This window comes from Hippopotamus amphibius, chromosome 1 (genome assembly GCF_030028045.1).
Source record: "Hippopotamus amphibius kiboko isolate mHipAmp2 chromosome 1, mHipAmp2.hap2, whole genome shotgun sequence".
Lineage (NCBI taxonomy): Eukaryota > Metazoa > Chordata > Mammalia > Artiodactyla > Hippopotamidae > Hippopotamus > Hippopotamus amphibius.
The window spans coordinates 36,869,716-36,889,014 of record NC_080186.1 but is presented as its reverse complement, the minus strand read 5'-3'; the positions used below and the strand labels follow the sequence as shown (position 1 = coordinate 36,889,014).

Genomic DNA, 19,299 nt, shown 5'->3' with positions numbered 1-19,299 from the left:
GGACCATGCCTAGTGTTTGAAGAGCATCAAGGACTGCAGCAGAGTAGTAAGAAAAAGAAGTCAGAGAAGCAAGTGGGATCCAGATCACAGAGAGCCTGTGTAGACCGTTATAAGAATCTCAGCTTTGCATGAAATGGGAAACTGTTGGAACTTTTTGAGTAGAGAAGTGTCAGGGTCTGACAGATTTTTAAAGAACCTCTCTGACTGCTCTGTGGAGAATAGATTTGAAGAGGGAGTGGAAAGGTAGAACAGGTAGACCTGTTAGGAGGCTAGTGAAATAATCCAGGCTTGGTCCAGAGAAGAAATAGTGGAAATGTTGAGAAATGGTCAAATTCTGGAAATATTTTATGAGTAGAACAGGTATGATTTCCTGATGGATTAGATGTAGGATGTTTGGCCTGAGCAATTGGAAGGATGAAGTTTGCCATCATTTGCGATGGGGAAGGCTACAGGTGAAACAGATTTTGGATTTGTTAAGTTTGAGATGTTTATTAAGACCTCCAGGTGTTTATGTGGACCTCTGAGTAGGGAGTTGGATGTACAAATCTGGAGTTTGGAAGAGAAGTCTTTATCTGAGGTAAAATTTGAGAGTCATTGGCATAGAAGATGTTATTTAAAGCAAAGGCACTAATTGAAATAACCAAGGGAGTAGGTCTAACTATAGAAAAGGACCAAGGATTGAGCCCTGGAGCATTCTAACATTGAGTTGGGGACAACAGGAGGAATCAGCAAAGAATATTAGAAAGGAGAAGACCAATAAGGTAAAAGGAAAACCAAGACAGTGTGATGTCCTGGAAGCCAATGAAGAGAGCATATCAAAGACGAGGGAGCTGTTAATTGTGTCAAATGTAAGATAAGGGCTGAGAATTGCCTTTTTAATTTAGCAATGTAGAGGTCATTGGGGACTTAGATGAAGTCATTTTCACTGGAGAGGTGGGGGCCCCTCATTGGAATGGATTCAGAAAGAATGGAAAGAAAATTGGATACTATAAACAACTCTAGTGTTGCTCCAAAGGGAGTAAAGAAATGGGACGGTGGGTAGCAGGGAAAGTAGAGTCAATAGGAGGTGCTTTTGTTTTTAAAGATAGGAAAAATTACGTCAAGTTTTTATGTTGGTGAGAATGATCCGTTTTTGCCATCATGAAAGCAGAGCCAAGACAGATTTTTCTCATGACGTCATTTGAATCACTATATCCACCCATGCCTGTAGTTGGAGTCACCTGCTTGAACTTCCTGGTTAAATGAGTGAAGACATTCCCTTTTTTGTTTAAGTAGTTTGAGTTGAATGTCTGTCACTTTCAATGAAAAGAGCCCTAAACTGCTTTTTTCTTCCTATCTTCAAGATGGTCTTCATAATATTTTTAAAGTTAATTTTTCCTGGGTTTCTATTATTATTTATATTTATATTATTTACTTGCTCCTTATTGCTTACATTTGTATACATGCACATCTTCTTGTAAACAAATAAGGTTTTGTAATTTTACACATTGAAAATGAAATTATTGTAGAGAAACTTGGAAAAGTCAGCTGCTATCCTCTGTTTAGTTGAAACATAGTATTTTACCATGGTTTTATTTTGTATAGCTCAGTGTTTTATTGCAAAGCAAACATCCATTTAACCACTACCAGAACAAGAAGTAGAATATTGCCAGTACCCTATCTCACTCATGCTACCTCTCAGTCACTATCTCTACCCTCCACACAGATACAGCTACTAGCCTGGTTTAATGGTAATCAGCTTCTTGATTTTCTTTGTTTTCCCACTTAAGCACATAACCCTAAATACAGTTTAAATTTGCATGTTTTTTTAAACTTTATATAAGTGTACTCATGCAGTATACTTTTCGTCTAACTTACTCAGCATTGCATTTATGAGATTCATTCGTATTGTTAAATGTAGTAATACTGTACTGTAATCCACAGATATCATGATACAGAATATTTTCAAGCCTCCAAAAATTTCTCTCAGGTGGCTTTTTTTTTTTAAAGCTTTTAATTGGAATATATTTATTTTACACTCTTGTACCAGTTTTTGAGGTACATCAAAATGAATCAGCTGTATTTATACATGTATCCCCATATCCCCTCCCTCCTGCAACTCCCTCCCCCATTCCCTGTCCTGGCCCTCTAAGGCATCACCCATCATCAAGTTGATCTCCCTTTGTTATACAGTAACTTCCCACTAGCTATCTATTTTACAGTTGGTAGTGTAAATATGTCTATGCTACTCTCTCACTTCGTCCCAGCTTCACCTTCACCCCCTACCCCAGAGCCATGTCCTCAAGTCCATTCGCTACATCTGTATCTCCACTCTTGCCCTGTCACTGGGTTCATCAGTACCATTTCTTCAGATTCCATATATATGAGTTAGCATACGGTATTTGTTTTTCTCTTTCTGGCTTACTTCACTCTGTATGACAGTCTCTAGGTCTATCCATCTCATTACATATAGTTCAATTTCATTCCTTTTTATGGCTGAGTAATATTCCATTGTATATATGTGCCACATCTTTTTTATCCATTCATCTGTTGATGGGCATTTAGGTTGTTTCCATGTCCTGGCTATTGGAAATAGTGCTGCAATGAACATTATGGTACATGTTTCTTTTGGGATTATGGTTTTCTCTGGGTATATGCCCAGTAGTGGGATTACTGGATCATATGGTAGTTCCATTTTTAGTTTTTTAAGGAACCTCCAAACTGTTTTCCATAGTGGCTGTACCAACTTACATTCCTACCAACAGTGCAGGAGAGTTCCCTTTTCTCCACACCCTCTCCAACATTTATTGTTTCTAGATTTTTTGATGATGGCCATTCTGACTGGTGTGAGGTGATACCTCATTGTGGCTTTGACTTGCATTTCTTTAATGATTAGTGATGTTGAGCATCTTTTCATGTGTTTGTTAGCCATCTGCAGGTCTTCTTTTTTTTTTTTTTTTTTTTTTAAGTTTTAAACCAAACACACTTCCATTTAGTGCCAGGAATTTAAGCATAGACCTGAAATGGAACCAACTGACTCACACTGTAGTAAATACAAAGTAAAGCAACAATCTTGGCTTGAGCTGTCTGGTTCAGTGGTCTGGCAGAATGTCACACACAAGCTCAGTCACTGCAAACAATGGTTTTCTGGCTGTGACCACTGGCTGTCACTTCTAACATAGTAGAATAATGTTAGGGGGAATGGAAAAAGTGAGCACCACTTCTTACCATGTTCTCCCTTGTACTGCCAGTCTCCCTCTGCCCCTGTGTTGGATACAGCAGAGATCACCCACCAATCAGCGCAGGGCAGGCCAACAGGGAGGGGCCCATCACTGTTCTCCAGCTATAGCCAGACTCACTTCCACAGCAGTACCTGTGGCTCTAGCCTGGACTCCTGTACGGGAATCTGGCTCTGGCAGTGGCAGCTGGAGAGGGTAATAGGACCTCCTGCTGAATGAAGGAATTTGGGTGAATGAATGGATGAGCTGCAGGGGTCACTTGCAAGGGGACCAGGAGTGATAAGGAAACAACTCATTCAGGCAGATTCTTTTGATATCTATCTCCCAAACCTGCCTGTGGCACGAGGGGAAGCCATCTCCCATGAGAGAGAAGTCAGTGGGGTGGGAGGCCATTTTCTCACTACTGAGTCTTTCCAGAAGCCAGGGCTTCAAGGCACAAGACTCCTGGTTCGTTCTCTCAATGCCTCCCTCCACTCTTTCCACTCTCACTCCTTGTGCTTCTTCTTCTTTTTCTTCTTCTTTGCTGCCTTGCTGTCTTTTGATGTGTGCCTTGCCCTCTTGCCTGTATCACTCTCAGAGTCTGAACTGTCAGAGTCAGATGACTTCCTGTCTCTATGTTTCTTTTTCTTCTTCTCCTTCTTTCTTTTTCTAGAAGAATTTCTCGTGGGGTCAGGCTTTTCAAACTCTGCTGACTTTGCCTCTTCCTTCTCCTCTTCCTCATCAGGTATCAGAGAGTACTTGGTCCCACCTGGTTGCATGAAACAATCCTTTGCAAAATGGCCTTTACAGCCACACTTCTTGCAGGTAGTGTTCAGGACAGCCTCAAGGGTGATCTTCTGCCCAGTGTAATCCTGGAAGGACCGCCTCCGCCTCTCTTCTTGCTCAGTAATAACGTTGTTGGGGTCAAGGTCCTTCCCAGTCCCTTGGTTGACAACTTTCATGGACAGGGATACTTTTATCCTATCATTTTTCATCTCTCGGCCAATAAGCTTCACCCACACTTTGTCTCCAACATCTACTATCTCAGAGGGCTTATCCACGCGACAGGATGACATATGAGTTCGATGGACCAGACCTGGTTTCTGACAGCCTGGGATTTTGATAAAGGCTCCATAGTCTGTCACCATAGCAACCTCTCCTTGGAAAATAGTGTAGAGAGCAGGCAAGTTCTCCATGGTCTCGGGTCTTCCTGAATTCATCCTTAATGTTCTATGGTTCCTCCATTTCTCTTCTGCTAAAGCTAATTCAAGTGTCTCGGTGTCAGCGTCAGGTCTCCCAGCCGCAGCATTGCGCGAAACACCCTGCAGGTCTTCTTTGGAGAAATGTCTATTTAGGTCTTCTGCCCATTTGTGGATTGGGTTATTTGCTTTTTTGGTATTAAGCTGCATGAGCTGCTTGTATATTTTGAAGATTAATCCTTTGTCCGTTGCTTCGTTGGCAAGTATTTTCTTCCATTTTGAGGGTTGCCTTCTAGTCTTGTTTATGGTTTCTTTTACTGTGCAAAAGCTTTTAAGTTTCATGAGGTCCCATTTGTTTATTCTTGATTTTATTTCCATGATTCTAGGAGGTGGGTCAAAAAGGATCTTGCTTTGATGTATGTCATAGAGTGTTCTGCCTATGTTTTCCTCTAGGAGTCATATAGTGTCTGGCCTTACATTTAGGTCTTTAATCCATTTGGAGTTTATTTTTGCATATGGTGTTAGGAAGTGTTCTAATTTCATTCTTTTACATGTTGCTGTCCAGTTTTCCCAGCACCAAAAACTTCTCTCAGGTGGCTTTTTGTTACTTCCCCCACCTGCCAAGAGGCAACCACTGTTTTAATATTTTTCACCTTAGATTAGTTTCCCTGTTCTAGAATGTCATATAAATGGGATTATGTAACAGGTATCTATGTTGAGCATTGTATTTGTGACATTTGTTATGTTATTATGTGTATGCATGGTTCATTCCTTTTTAATGCCAAGTGGTATTTGATTGTATGAATATACCACAATTTGTCCATTCTTCTTTGAATAATATTTGAGTTTTTTCAGATTTTTTTGCTATTGTGACTATAGCTACTATGAACATTTTTTTTTGGGGGGGGGGGAGGGTACACCAAGTTCAATCATCCACTATGAACATTTTTAGACAAGAGTGTGAGGATGTTTTTTTAAATTTCTCTTGGCTAAATACCTAGGAGTGGAATTGTTGGGTCAAAGTATATAGAGATGTGATTATATTATTTTGAATTCTTCAGTTTATTTACGGTTATTCCCACTAGCATTATATGAAAGTTCTAGTTACTCACTTCTTGGCCAACATTTTGTAATGTCAGTCTTTTTAATTTTAGCCATTCTAGTTGTGGTATCTCATTATGGGTTTAATTTACATTTCTCTAATGACCAGTGATGTTGAGCACTTTTTTCATGTGTTCATTAATCATTTCTATATCTTCTTTCATGAAGTAGCTGTTCAAATCTTTTGCCCATTTTTTAAAAATTTATTTGGCTGAGCCGGGTCTTAGTTGAGGCACATGGGATCTTCATTGCCACGTGTGGGATCTTCGTTGCCATGTGTGGGATCTTCGTTATGACATATGGGATCTCTTAGTTGCAGCCTGTGGTATCTATACTTGCAGCATGTGGGCTCTTAGTTGTGGCATGCAGGATCTAATTCCCTGACCAGGGAGCGCGGAGTCTTAACCACCGGACCACCAGGGAAGTCCCTCTTTTGCCCATTTTAAAAAGTTGGGTTGTTTGGGGTTTTTAAACTGTGTTTTAGGAGTTCTTTATATATTCTAGATACGAGTCCTTTAGAAGCTGTGTTTGTCAGATATTTTCTCCTTGTCTGTGTCTCGTAGTTCATTTTCTTAGTGTCTTTTGTAGAGGAGAAAATTTGACAAAGTCTGATTTATCATTGTTTTTCATGATTATTACTTTCTCAATGTTTTTTGGTTTTTTTAAATTGGGGTATAGTTGTTTTACAATGTTGTGTTAGTTTCTACTGTACAGCAAAGTGGAGTTCCCTGTGCTATACAGCAAGTTCTCATTAGTTATCCATTTTATACATATCAGTGTATATAGGTCCGTCCCTATCTCCCATTTCATCCTTTTCCCCTCTTGGTGTCCATACATTTATTCTTTACATTTGTAGCTCTATTTCTGCCTTGCAAACTAGTTCATCTGTACCATTTTTCTAGATTCCACATACATGTGTTAATACACAGTATTGTTTTTCTCTTTCTGACTTACTTCACTCTGTATGACAGTCTCTAGGTCCATCCATGTCTCTAGAAATGACCTAATTTCATTCCTTTTTATGGCTGAGTAATACTGCTTTATCCATTCCTCTGTTGATGGACATTTAGGTTGCTTTCATGACCTGGCTATTGTAAATAGTGCTGCAGTGAACATTGGGGTGCATGTGTCTTCGAATTATGGTTTTCTCTGGGTATATGCCCAGTAGTGGGATTGTTGGGTCATATGGTAATTCTATTTTTAGTTTTTTGAGGAACCTCCATATGGTTCTCCATAGTGGCTTATCAATTTACATTCCCACCAACAGTGCAAGAGGGTTTCCTTTTCTCCACACCTTCTCCAGCATTTATTGTTTGTAGATTTTTTGATAATGCCCATTATAACTGGTGTGAGGTGATACCTCATTGTAATTTTGATTTGCATTTTTCTAATAATTAGTGATGTTGAACATCTTTTCATGTGCCTCTTAACCATGTGTATGTCTTCTTTGGAGAAATGTCTATTTAGGTCTTCTGGCCATTTTTTTGATTGGATTGTTTTTTGTTTGTTTGTTTGTTTTTGATATTGAGCTACATGAGCTGTTACACATTTTGGAGAGTAATCCTTTGTCTATTGATTCATTTGCAGATATTTTTCTCCCATTCTGAGGGTTCTCTCTTTATCTTGTTTATGGTTTCCTTGGCTGTGCTTTTAAGTTTCCTTAGGTCCCATTTGTTTATTTTTGTTTTTATTTCCATTACTCTAGGAGGTGGGTCAAAAAAGATCTTTCTGTGATTTATGTCAAAGAGTGTTCTTCCTGTTTTCCTCTAAGTCAATAATGTTTTTATAGTTTTTTTGACAAGCTTATCTATATCTTTAATTAGATTTATTTCTAAATATTTGAAATTTTTATGCTGTTGTAAATGGTATTTTACAGTTGCATTTTATAACTGCTGGTCTGTCAAAATACAACTGATTTTTATATATTAAATTGCTATCCAGTAACCTTGCTAAATTCACTAATTTTTAATAATTTTTTGTAAATTCTTTTGGATTTCTACCTCCACAATCATATCCTCTACAAATAATGGGAGCTTTTTGTTTTTGTTTTTCTTTCTGGTCATTATAGCTTTTCTTTTCCCAGCCTTTCTGCACTGGTTTGGACCTCCAGCACAAGTCAAATAGTAGCATCCCTTTCTTGTTCAATTATCTTTTAAAAATAACCATCACCACCTGTTGATTTTGGTTTGTTGTTACAGACTTTTAGCATTTAGTTTGATGTTTAATGTAAATTTTTATTGAAGTTCCCATGTCTTCTTATGTACTAACAGGTTTTATCATTATTACTGATTGAATTTTATCATGTTATTCTAAACCAAGAGGTTTTATCTGGACATTTAGTTTTTTATGATGCAGAATTTACTTAACTAATTTTTAAGTTGTTCTCAAAAAATCATTATTTAAACTGTTCCTCCAGGTGTTGATATATGTAGGTACCTAAAGTGGGCTTAAGCCTCTGACTTCTGTGGTTGAGGTTTTGGTGTCTGAGGTTTTGCTCCTTCTAGGGTATTGCTCCAGCACAGCTTTTTTTTTTTTTTTTTTTTTTTTTTTTTTTTTTTTTTTACAATAAACTGCATATATTTAGAGTGTACAGTTTGGTATCCCAATATCCCAATTCATTGCCCCCCACACCTCCCCGCTTTCCCCACTTGGTGTCCATATCTTTGTTCTCTACATCTGGGTCTCTATTTCTGCCTTGCAAACCAGTTGATTTGTACCATTTTTCTGTAGTCCACATATATGTTAATATATGATATTTGTTTTTCTCTTTCTGACTCACTTCACTCTGTATGACAGTCTCTAGGTCCATCCATGTCTCTACAAATGTTCCAATTTTGTTCCTTTTTACAGCTGAGTAATATTCCATTGTATATATGTACCACATCTTCTTTATCCATTCATCTGTTGATGGACATTTAGGTTGCTTCCATGTGCTGGCTATTGTAAATAGTGCTGCAGTGAACATTGGAGTGCATGTGTCTTTCTGAATCATGATGTTCTCTGGGTATATGCCCAGTAATGGGATTGCTGGGTCATATGGTAGTTCTGTTTTTAGTTTTGCAAGGAACCTCCATGCTGTTCTTCATAGTGGCTTTATCAATTTACATTCCCACCAGCAGCAGCACAGCTTATTTTTTAACCAGATGTACCCTGTGTTACACTTTATTTATGCCTTATTGTTATCCAGTGAAGTAAATAGACTAGTATCATTTAATAGGACAGTATGATGAAAAGAGTAGCTCTCTGATTAGGGCTTGACTAAGATAACCCAGCTGATGAGTGGCAGGACTCAGACTTAAATACATAGCTTTTGATTTAAAGTGTAGTGTACTTTCCATTGTACCACAGCCACTTCTACTTGTGCCTGAGTGTTGGTTAGTTTAGAGAAAAGAGACTAGCTTAGAGACTATTGGAGGTAGTAATCTAGATAAGCAGTAGTGTGAGCCTGAACTAAAGTGGTGGTTGTAAGAATTAAAAAAGGAAGTGGCATACAACCCATATTTTTGCCATTCCCTTTACTATTTTTCTATAACTTTTTCTCAGTTCTGTCATAGGAGTTTTTAACCATGTATTGTAATTATCTGTTTACATGTCTCTCTCTTTTTAGATTATGATATACTCAAGGACTGTGTCTAATTTTGCATCTTTATTGCTCAACTTTAGCACATTGTTCAGAAGATATTATTTGATTGTGTATTTGCTTGATAGAGTGAATGAATAGATAGATTATAGAACCATTTTTGGAGAACTTTGTAAACTTCGTATGTAGGAGGCAAGGAAGAGAACAAGTTGTAGAACATTTGACCACAGTTCAACTCTGAATCACCCAGATGTTTTCTTTAAGAAGGTCTGGGAAATCAGAGGGGTATAATTTTGGGGTGAAAGATGAGGAGTTCAGTTTGGAACATGTGAAGTTTAAGTGACTTCCTTAGGAGATGTTCAGCAGGCAGTTGCAAATGTGGATCTGGAGCCTAGAAGATTTTTAGAGATATCCTTTTGGGTGTTCCAGCAAAAAGTAACCATTGACATTACTTGACACCATCCTAGTTCTCACCATCACTTCTCTCCTGTAAATAACTTTAACAGCCTCCTAACTAATCTCTCTGCTTCTGTTCCAGCCTCTCTTTCAATTCATTCTCCACATTCCTACCAGAATGATCTTCCTAAAACATAGATCTGATCATGATATTGTCTTATTTAAAATAATCTTGTAATGGCTATTCCTTGTTTTCAGAAAAGAATCAACACTCTTTACCTGTTTCTTTATAGTCATCCCTCCCTACCTCTTTGGGCATATCTCTCCATCCTCTTCTTTACCCTCTACCCTTCAGTCATATAAAACTGCTCAAAGTCCCATGTAGAGGCCACCATTATAGAAGAATAGATGGTGGAGGTGGTGGTGACACTACTACTAATAGCAATATTTTTTCAACAAATGTCAGGATTGTGCCAGTCATTATTTTAAGCAAGTTATATATAACAATAATAGCTAACACTTAATATAGCACATACCATGTAACAGCACCTTTCTAAGAGCTTAACACTTTGCCACATCAACCAGGGAGGCATGTCTTCTTAGATTCAATTAAACATTCAGACTCAAGACTGTAGTAGGAAAAAAAAAAGACTGTAGTAGGCTACACTTGACATTAGTCTACTCAAAAGTATATGGGACATTTCAAACAACTATAAAGCTACAGTAGTCAAAACAGTGTGGTATTGACATAAAGACAGAAATGCAGACATGCAGACCTCTGTACTCTAGAGTACACAGCCCAGAAATAAACCTTCGCATATATGGTCAAATGATTTTTGACAGGGTGCCAAGACCATTCAATAGGGAAAGGACAGCCTTTTCAACAGTTGGTGCTGGGGAAACTGAATGTCCACATGCAAAAGAAGGAAGTTGGACTCTTACCTAATACAGTATGCAAAAATTGACTCAGAATGGATCTAGGACCTAAGTGTAAGACCTAAACAATAAAACTCTTAGAAGAAATCATACTACAAAAGCTTCATGGCATTGTATTTGGCAGTGATTTCTTGGATGTGACACCAAAGGCACAGGTAATAAAAGAAATTGGATTTCATGAAAATTAAAAATTTTGTACATCAAAAGATACTATCCACAAAGTAAAAAGGCAGTGCACAGAATGGGATAAAATATTTGCAAATCATATATCTGATAAGGAATTAATATCTGGAATATATAAAGAACTCCTAAAACTCACCAACAAAAGACCAAACAACTTGATTCAAAAGTGGGCTAAGGACTTAATGAACATTTCTTCTTCTCCAAAGAAGATATACAAATAGCTAATAAGCACATGAAAAGATGCTCAACATCACTAATCATTAGGGAAATAAATGCAAATCAAAACTCTAATGAGATACTACCTCACACCCAGTAGGATGGCTATTATAAAAACAAAAAATAACAACACAGAGAAAACACAGAAAAAACAAGTGTTAACAGGACGTGGAGAAATTGGAACAGTTGTATACTGCTGTTGGGAATGGATATAGTACAGCTGCTATGAAAAACAGTATAGAAGTTCCTTTAAAAAATTAAAAATAGAATTACCATATGGCCCAGCAATTCTACTTCTGGGTATGTACCCAAAAGAATTGAAAGTAGGGTCTCAAAGAGATACTTGTTCACCCTTGTTCATAGCAACATCATTCACAATAGTAACATATGAAAAAGGGGCTTCCCTTGCTGTCCAGTGGTTAAGACTCAGTGCTTCCACTGCAGGGGGCATGGGTTTGATCCCTGGTCGGGGAACTAAGATCCTGCATGTCGCAGGGCGAGGCCAAAAAAAAAATGAAAGCAACCCAAGTGTCATTGATGGATAAATGGATAAGCAAAATGTGGTAATACATAAAATGGAATGTTACTCACCCTTAAAAAGGAAGAAAATTCTACAATATGCTATAATATGAATGAACCTTGAGGACATTATGCTAAGTGAAATAAGCCTGTCCCAAAAAGACAAATACTATTTGATTCCATTCATATGAGGTACTTAGAGTAGTTAAAATCATGCGATACAAAGCAGAATGGCAGTTGCCAGGGACTTGGGAGAGGGAAGAATGGAGAGTTATTGTATAATCAGTACAGAGCTTCAATTTTACAAGATGTAACAAGTTATAGGGATGGATGGTGGTGATGTCTGCACAACAATGTGAATGTATTTAATACCACTGAACTGCACACTTAAAAATGGCTAAGATGGAATGTTATCTGTATTACAGCACAATTTAAAAGAAAAGAAAAATTATATAGGATAGGATCCAAAGCTTGCCAGCAAGACAGTATCAGGCATTCTTCAGTGAGAGCTTGTAGCAGTTTACAGAGCTGTCTACACAGCTGTTCAGGAGCTGTTCTTTGCCCTCATTCCTCTAGGTGATGCTCAAGTATAAAGAAATGAGATCCACATTGGACAGGTCTAGGAGGTGCCCTGACTTAAAAGGCCCATGTCCCAAGGGAGTCAGTATCTCTCATAGCAGTTCCATAGGCATAGTGTTCAGGGTTCCCATAAGGGTTGTGCCAAGTTACAAGAGTCACCACTCAAGGGAGCCCAAAGATTTGGCATACAATTCAGTATTTATAATTCTTCCAGTTCTAACCAATTAGGTGTCATTTGTAACCATAATGGGGCTTAGGAACATAGTTGACCTTCTACTCAGGGGAACATAGTTAAAATTTTAATCAAAGGTCAAAGTCTCATGAAGAAAGGGAGTTTTGTTAACCCTTTACCCACACACATATTAACCCATTTATACCTCACTACAACAAAACAAAGTAGTTGATATTATTTTCCCTTTTTACAGGTAAGGAAACTGAAGTACAGAGAAGTAATGTAACTTACTCAAGGTCACACGGCTATTAATAAAGATGCTAGAACATGAATCCAGGCAGTATGACTCCATCATGTACACTCAATCATTGTGTTAGGCGGAATAATAGCTTTCCAAAGGTGTCCACATCTCAGTCACCAGAACCTGTGACTATGTTATTTTGTACGGTAAGGAGGAATTAAGATTACAGAGGGAATTAAATTTGCTAATCAGCTGACCTTGAGATGGGGAGATTATCCTGGATTATCCAGGTAGTCCCAGTGCAACCACAATGGTCCTTATAAGTGAAAGAGGGAGGCGGGAGACACAGTGTCAGATTGACACGTTGGAGGTACAGCTATTACTAATGCTGAAGATGGAGGAAGAGGCCATGAGCCAAGGAAAAGCTGGAAAAGGCAAGAAAATGATTTTCCCCTAGAGCCTCCAGAAGGGATACAGCCTTGTGGACACTTTTTTGGGGGCCGCACCGAGCAGCATGTGGAATCTTAGTTCCCCAACCAGGGATTGAACCAGCAACCCCTACAGTGGTCCGCCAGGGAAGTCCTGCAGACGCTTTGGTTTTAACCTAATGAGGCCTATTTTGGACTTCTGACTTCCAGAACTGTAAGATAATAAATTTGTATTGTTTTACGCCACCAAGTTTATGGTAATTTGTTACAGCAGCCATAGGGAACTAACACAATCATTATGCTATACTGCATCTCATATTATACTATACTTCTTGCTGCCAGGTTTCCCACATTGCTGGTTTATTTCTGCATGTGACATTCTGCTTCCTTTGCCCACTTCTGGAAGCCCTTTTCTGGCCCCTTCTTCAGTCTAGATTGGTTGTTTCACCCCTGCGTTTCCATCTTACTCTATAGCACTTCTTATATTGCATGTCAGGTAATGTAGATCTTAGCTACATGTCTACATCCCTTTCACCTTTCAAGATATAATTCAAATGTCAGTACTGCCTGGAAGTCTTTCCTGAACCCCAGCCCCTTAGCCTGGAGTAGTTGTTCCTGCTCTGTTCTCCTATAATACCAGTTACTGATCTTTGTCATAACATTTACTTTCTCAATTATAAATGTTTACTTGTCTGCTCTCCCACTAGACACTGTTCCTTCTCATCTTAGTATCCTTGGTACCCAGCCTAGTACCTAGCACGTTTTAAGAGCTTAAATAAAGTTTGATGAATGGTGGGATGAATTGGAAGATTGGGATTGCCATATATACATTACTAATAAGAAAAAAAAATCAAATTTTACACTTTAAATATATGCAGTTTATTGTATGTCAGTTATATCTCAATAAAATTCTTTTAAAAAAGTTTGATGAATGAATCAATGAATCAGTTATTCTATCACTTAGAATTGCCGTTGGAATATTATATTCATCTTGAGGTTGAAAATCAATTTTTATCTTCATCAGAGTATGAAAAATAAGAAAAATAGCTCACTATGATCACCATCAAAAATATGGTAATAGCCCTGCTGATCTGAGGTTTATCCCTTTCAACATTCATTGTCTCAAATGATCATTAAATTTTAGCACTATTTCCCTGGATAACTACCTGATTATTTTCTTTTTCCCTTCAATTTTGCATGAGAAAAAATCAAATATTTTACCTGGCATAACTTTTTGGTGCAGACTGGGATTCCACTGTGTGGTCTTAGACCTTTGAGCCAAAGAAACTTCTTTGGCTCTTAGTCTTTGTAGACTTTCTAGATTTTTATCTTTTAGCTACCTCTCAGGTAAAAGTATTTCCATTCACCTTCCAGGACTCTGCACTTCCATGCCTACAAAAACATTCTACAGCCCTCTTCTTCACTGTATTCTTGGTTTTGAGAGTCCCCACATAAACCACAGAGAAACTTTTGAATCTAGACCTGGGTTATATGGGAGAAAACTTCATCTAGCTTTTTTTGTTTCTTCTACAGGCTTCTCAGTAAGCGAGTTTGCTGACCCACAGAAGGAAGCTTTTCTTTTCCTGATGTCTATACCTTCTGAGTTCTAGTGTGCTTGTAATTCTGAGACTAGGCCAGAGTACATTGGACTTTAGTTCAGATCATGACTGTTTTGTAAACAAATTTAAACTCAGTTTAAAGAAGAGAAAAATAAATTGTATCACACAGAGCAAGAAAACCCATAAATGCACAATTCACAATTTAGAGATTCCAGAGGTGATTCAGGGAACCTTTCGAAAGAAGCATACATGGGGAGGAACCTTCTGTTTAGCAGTTTTGCTTCCTGCCTTTGGTGTTGGAGCAACAAAGGAGTTAAAAGTCATATAAGAACATTGTGCACAAGGAAATGCTGGCCAATTGATGGGATTGTACAGTAAGAATGTAATTTTGATTCAGAAGAGCAGCTGACACTGGATATTTTTGCAGTGAAGAACTGCTCCTCGGAGCCAATGAATGATGTGAATGCATGTAGAACCCTAAGTGAAGACTTAATGAGAATGTCTTCTATTTGATTGGTGTTTGTATGAAATCAAGTTACTGTAGAATGTGGAAAAATGGTTTGCTCCAGTTTCTAAACAAAATGAAAAGCATTGTCCTAATTGAATTTGTTTGGACATTCTTGCTGCCCCACACAGGTCAAGTTGCAAGATGGAACAAAAGAATAAAGCTAGAGGTTAATATGAGGCCTTGACCAAATGCTATAAATGTTAGGAATGGTGTTCTTACTAACATATGAAACCTTTAAATAAAGAATGTTATGTGGGATATGCATTCATCTCCATATTAAAAAGGCCACGTTGGAAATAAAATGTCATGGAGTTTAGAAAAAATGAGGATTAAGATCGCCTGAAAATTAGTCTTTTGATTGCTGTAAGAATTTGATTACAGTTCATATGATATTTATGCATAGGCATTTTTCTTTAAATCATTTGAGGTTAAGGCTCAGCTCAAAATGAGGGGGTCTTTAGGTTTTGGAATAAAGGAGTTAACTGCTGTTATAGTTGGAAGACTAACATAATAATAACATTTTTTTGAATATTTACAGTATGCCAGATGCTATTCTAAGTGCTATATATTACCTTATTTTAGTATAATTTCAGTATATTCTGATGACTTGATTCAGTGTATACAGTCTCAGAGAAGTAGCCAGAAGTTTTTCCTCTTAGAAGAGGGTATCTGGGTAATTTTTAATGCTTTAATAAAAATCTGAATACTCTTTTGAAGACTCTCAAAAATAAACATTTCATCACAATATTGTGGTTGATCAAAACCAGCTATGGGTATCCTTTTCCTATTGTTTTTGTTTTAAATATTTATTTATTTGGCTGCACCAGGTCTCCAGTTGCAGCATGCAGGATCTTTGTTGCAACATGTAGGATCTTTTAGTTGAAGCATGCAGGATCTTTTAGTTGTGTCATGCGGGATCCAGTTTCCTGACCAGGTATCAAACCCGGGCTCCCTGCATTGGGAGCACGGAGTCTTAACCACTGGGCCACTAGGAAAGTCTCTCCTTTTCCTTTTGAAAAGCAATTTATTGTTTAGTTTTTATTTTCCCCCATTGATGTAGACTACTAAATGGAGTAAGGTAATTTCTGAAATCATTTTACAATTATATGTTGCCCTTTTCTCTGGTCAAATCAATAACCCATGTGGTAGTTATTAGCCTATAACATCCTTTTTGGCAACATATGTACCTTGCATATGTGCACATTGTTTCTGCAGGTAATTGCTTAAAGGGTGTGGTTTTTTTTTCTAATCTGTGAACTGAGGAGCGGCATCTGATCTGCAGTTCTGAATAGATTGCTTGTCCATCAGTGTACAAGACAACTTGTTCTATAAGTCTTCTGCTCCACAGAGTGGTTGGGGTGGGGGAAATGAATTTATCATTTTTAAAGTGATTATGTTTTATGCATATTAGATTTGAAAATGAATTTTCCAGACAATTCCCATTTTATTTTTGCTACATAAAATGTTTCTAAAATAACAAAAGAAAAATAATTCAATCTTTTAAAATATACACCTCATCCCCTTGATAGGGATCCAAGTAAAAGAGTACTGGAAAACTAGGCAATGCAAGGGTATCTCTAAGTGAATGCCTGGGCTTGGGAAGGCTCATTGTTCTTTAACTGTGTTGCTGGCACAGATGGAGAGCGGAGACCATTGCCTGCTGAAGCTGGTGCTGAGAAGGGCCTGTGGCTGCTCTTCAGAGGTTAATACAAGGAAAACCTCTTGATTTGCCGGAGAAGTCTGGGAGGGGAGCAGATGGCCACAAGAAGGGCCCTCCAGCTTACTCAGCTGCTCTGAGAAGCTTAGGGTGACCTCTCTAATACAAACAAACCAAATAGCTCTCAGGGTAATGGGGCAGCATCATTTGTATTCCCAAATAACAATACTGTTCCTCACTTTGCAATCTCTCGCACCCTCACCCAGTGTGTGGGCGCCATCTGCTTCTTATGAACTTATATAGGCACTGGCCCTGGCCAGTTGGGATTGCTATTGAATGATACGCTGGGAAATGTGTTCTTTACAAATTACTTTAACATGAATCTGATAGGCATATAAGTATTATTTCCATAATTAAGAAACTGAGGCAAAGAGGAATTGAGGGGTGTTGGAATTAGAACTCAAGCACCCTGATTCTTCAGGTCTGTATATAATAGTGTGAGTCCACAGACCCATTCCAGTGCTCTTGTTTAGGCAGTAGTTATCCAGCTTTTGAATAAGGTTTTCTAGAAGGGAAATTAGTTATTTTGAGGATGTCATTTGCACTGTTTTAAGCCTTTGTGTGACTACCATTTTGCTAGGTGACAGAAAGGAAAAAAGAGTGGCTGCTAGTATACTGCTATGGCCTTCCAGGAGACAGGAATTAAGTGAGAAGGTCTAATTTATACTATATAGTTTCATCAAAACCAAACTTATTCAAGAGGAAAGCATTCAAAGGAGTTACCTAGTTTGTATATCTCTCTGTGTATATACGCTTAAACTGACCATAAGAAAAATTATTCTTTTTGTAAACCACAGCTCTCCTTTTCCCTGCTATTGGCTGAAACTACATTCATTTTCATGCATTAGCACCTGCTCAAGGGTCTGGTGAATTAAAAGAGCAATGAGCAAAGTGGTTTTAATTGCCCAAGCTTTAGTAGAGGCTTTCTTGCACTCGGAAACACAAAGGACTTTGAATGGTGTCAGAGGGCTGTACTGAGAAGTGCTTTCTTTACAACTTTCAGATGATTCACTCACTGTGCTAAGACAGTGTCTTGTACAGATGAGTTCATGAGCCCATCTTTATTCCAACTGTGAGAGCATCACAGAGCACTTGTCAGTTTCAGTTGCCTTGAACAATTGCCCAGGAAACCACGAGAACATCAGTTTTCTGACTTGTCATTAGTGCGTCTTTGTAGAACTGTGCTTGCTAATTACTTTTATAAAATTATGTATACATAATTTAAACTGCATAGTGGTATTCAGTATATTGTAGTTAAGAGTACAGCCTCTGGAACCAGACTACCTGGTGCGAATCCCAACTCACCTTTTACAGATGCTGTGATCTAAACAAGTTCCTTTACCTCTCTGAGCCTCAGTTTCCTCATCTGAAAAAGGGAACTAATAAACAAACCTATCTTGTAGAGGTGTTGTGAGGATTTAATTAGTTAATACATGGAAAGTATCAAAAGTTAGAACACTCTCTGGCACATAGTAAATATCCAGTAATTGTTAACTAATAAAATTGCTCATTTTCATATTTTAAAAAATGGGTTGAAAATTGGCAGATGCATAAAAGCTGTCCATTTGAGGCATAAATATGAGTTATGGAAAATAATCTTGATGCTTCACTATTATCAGCCTGTATACAAATTATTGTTACTTTGCTCACCATCCCAGTAAAATTGTTTAATTATTGGCTGTTTTTATTTTAATCATAAAATCAAGAATTTTATAAACATGCTTAATTCTCTGTGAATCATGAATGTGGATATATAAATTAAAGGTTCAGTTTAGTGTTCATTTATTCATTCATCCGTAAACAAATACTTATGAAGCCCTTAAAATGTGCCTAAAATGAAAATTTAGATGTGAAAAAGACGTAACCTCTGCTTTCAAGGAGTTCGCAATCTAAAGGGAAAAGGCAAATATAAAACTATTAATTATGCTGATACCAAGTGCTGTAAGAGAGATATGACTGATAAAAAATCAGAGCTCAAGAAGAAGCATTTAATTCTCCAAGGAGATCAGGGAAGATTCCTTTGAGTAGGTATCATTTGAGTTGAGAATTAAGGATAAGAGGTGAGAAGGTCACACCTGGTGTGGCGACATTGAGGCTAAGAAAACACTGCGTAGTCAAGAATCTGCAAGTAGTTTAATGTGTTTAGTGCTTTGAAAAGTGGCAGGAAGCAAGTCTGAAGAGAGAAAAATTGGCCATCATAAGTTTGAACTTTACCCTATAATCAGTGAGGAACCATTTGAAAGATTTTAAGCAAACATTTTTGTAAATGTTTTTTTTCTATGCCAGACTCTGTTAGATACCAAGACTGTGAAATGAAGAGGTCACAGTTTAGTAGGAATGACATGCTTTTGTTTTCGGAAGATCATCCTGCTCATGTTATGGAAGATGAAAAGAGGAAATAAGACTTGGAGGCAGGAAGGTTAATCCAGGCAAGAGATTGTTATGATCTTGGGCTAAGGCAGTTTTAGCAGAGTTAAAGGAGAGAGGCTAGAATGGAGAGATACTTCGGAGGCAGAATCCACAGGATTTAGTGACCCTCTTGGATACAGAGTAGAGGGGGAGCTAGGATGCATCCCAGAGCCGTGGCTCCTGCCTGCTTCTCCAGCCTCATTGTATGCTCCTTTACTCCCCTCCCTGTTGGCTTTCCAGTTGCTGGTCTTCTTTCTGTTCTTTGAACATTCCATGTTCCTCTTGGCCTTAGCACTTCTGCATAGCCTTCTTTTCCCCTCTGCTTATGCCCTTTTTTTTCTTTCTGGAGTCCTCTTTAC

At 38.0% G+C, this 19,299-nt stretch overlaps 2 protein-coding genes across 2 annotated transcripts in view; one reads left to right on the top strand and one right to left on the bottom strand.

The window, feature by feature from the left end:
- Positions 1 to 19,299, top strand: part of ZSWIM5 (zinc finger SWIM-type containing 5) — a 223,047-nt gene that overhangs the window by 134,363 nt on the left and 69,385 nt on the right. The window lies entirely within an intron of this gene.
- Positions 3,704 to 4,510, bottom strand: LOC130836629 (zinc finger CCHC domain-containing protein 17-like). The gene has a single exon (XM_057708961.1). The coding sequence runs from the start codon at positions 4,415 to 4,417 to the stop codon at positions 3,704 to 3,706; it is 714 nt and encodes a 237-aa protein (XP_057564944.1). The 5' UTR covers positions 4,418 to 4,510.

Coding starts and splice junctions, on each gene's coding strand:
- LOC130836629 (XM_057708961.1), bottom strand. CDS start 4,417: ATGAATTCAGGAAGACCCGAGACCATGGAGAACTTGCCTGCTCTCTAC.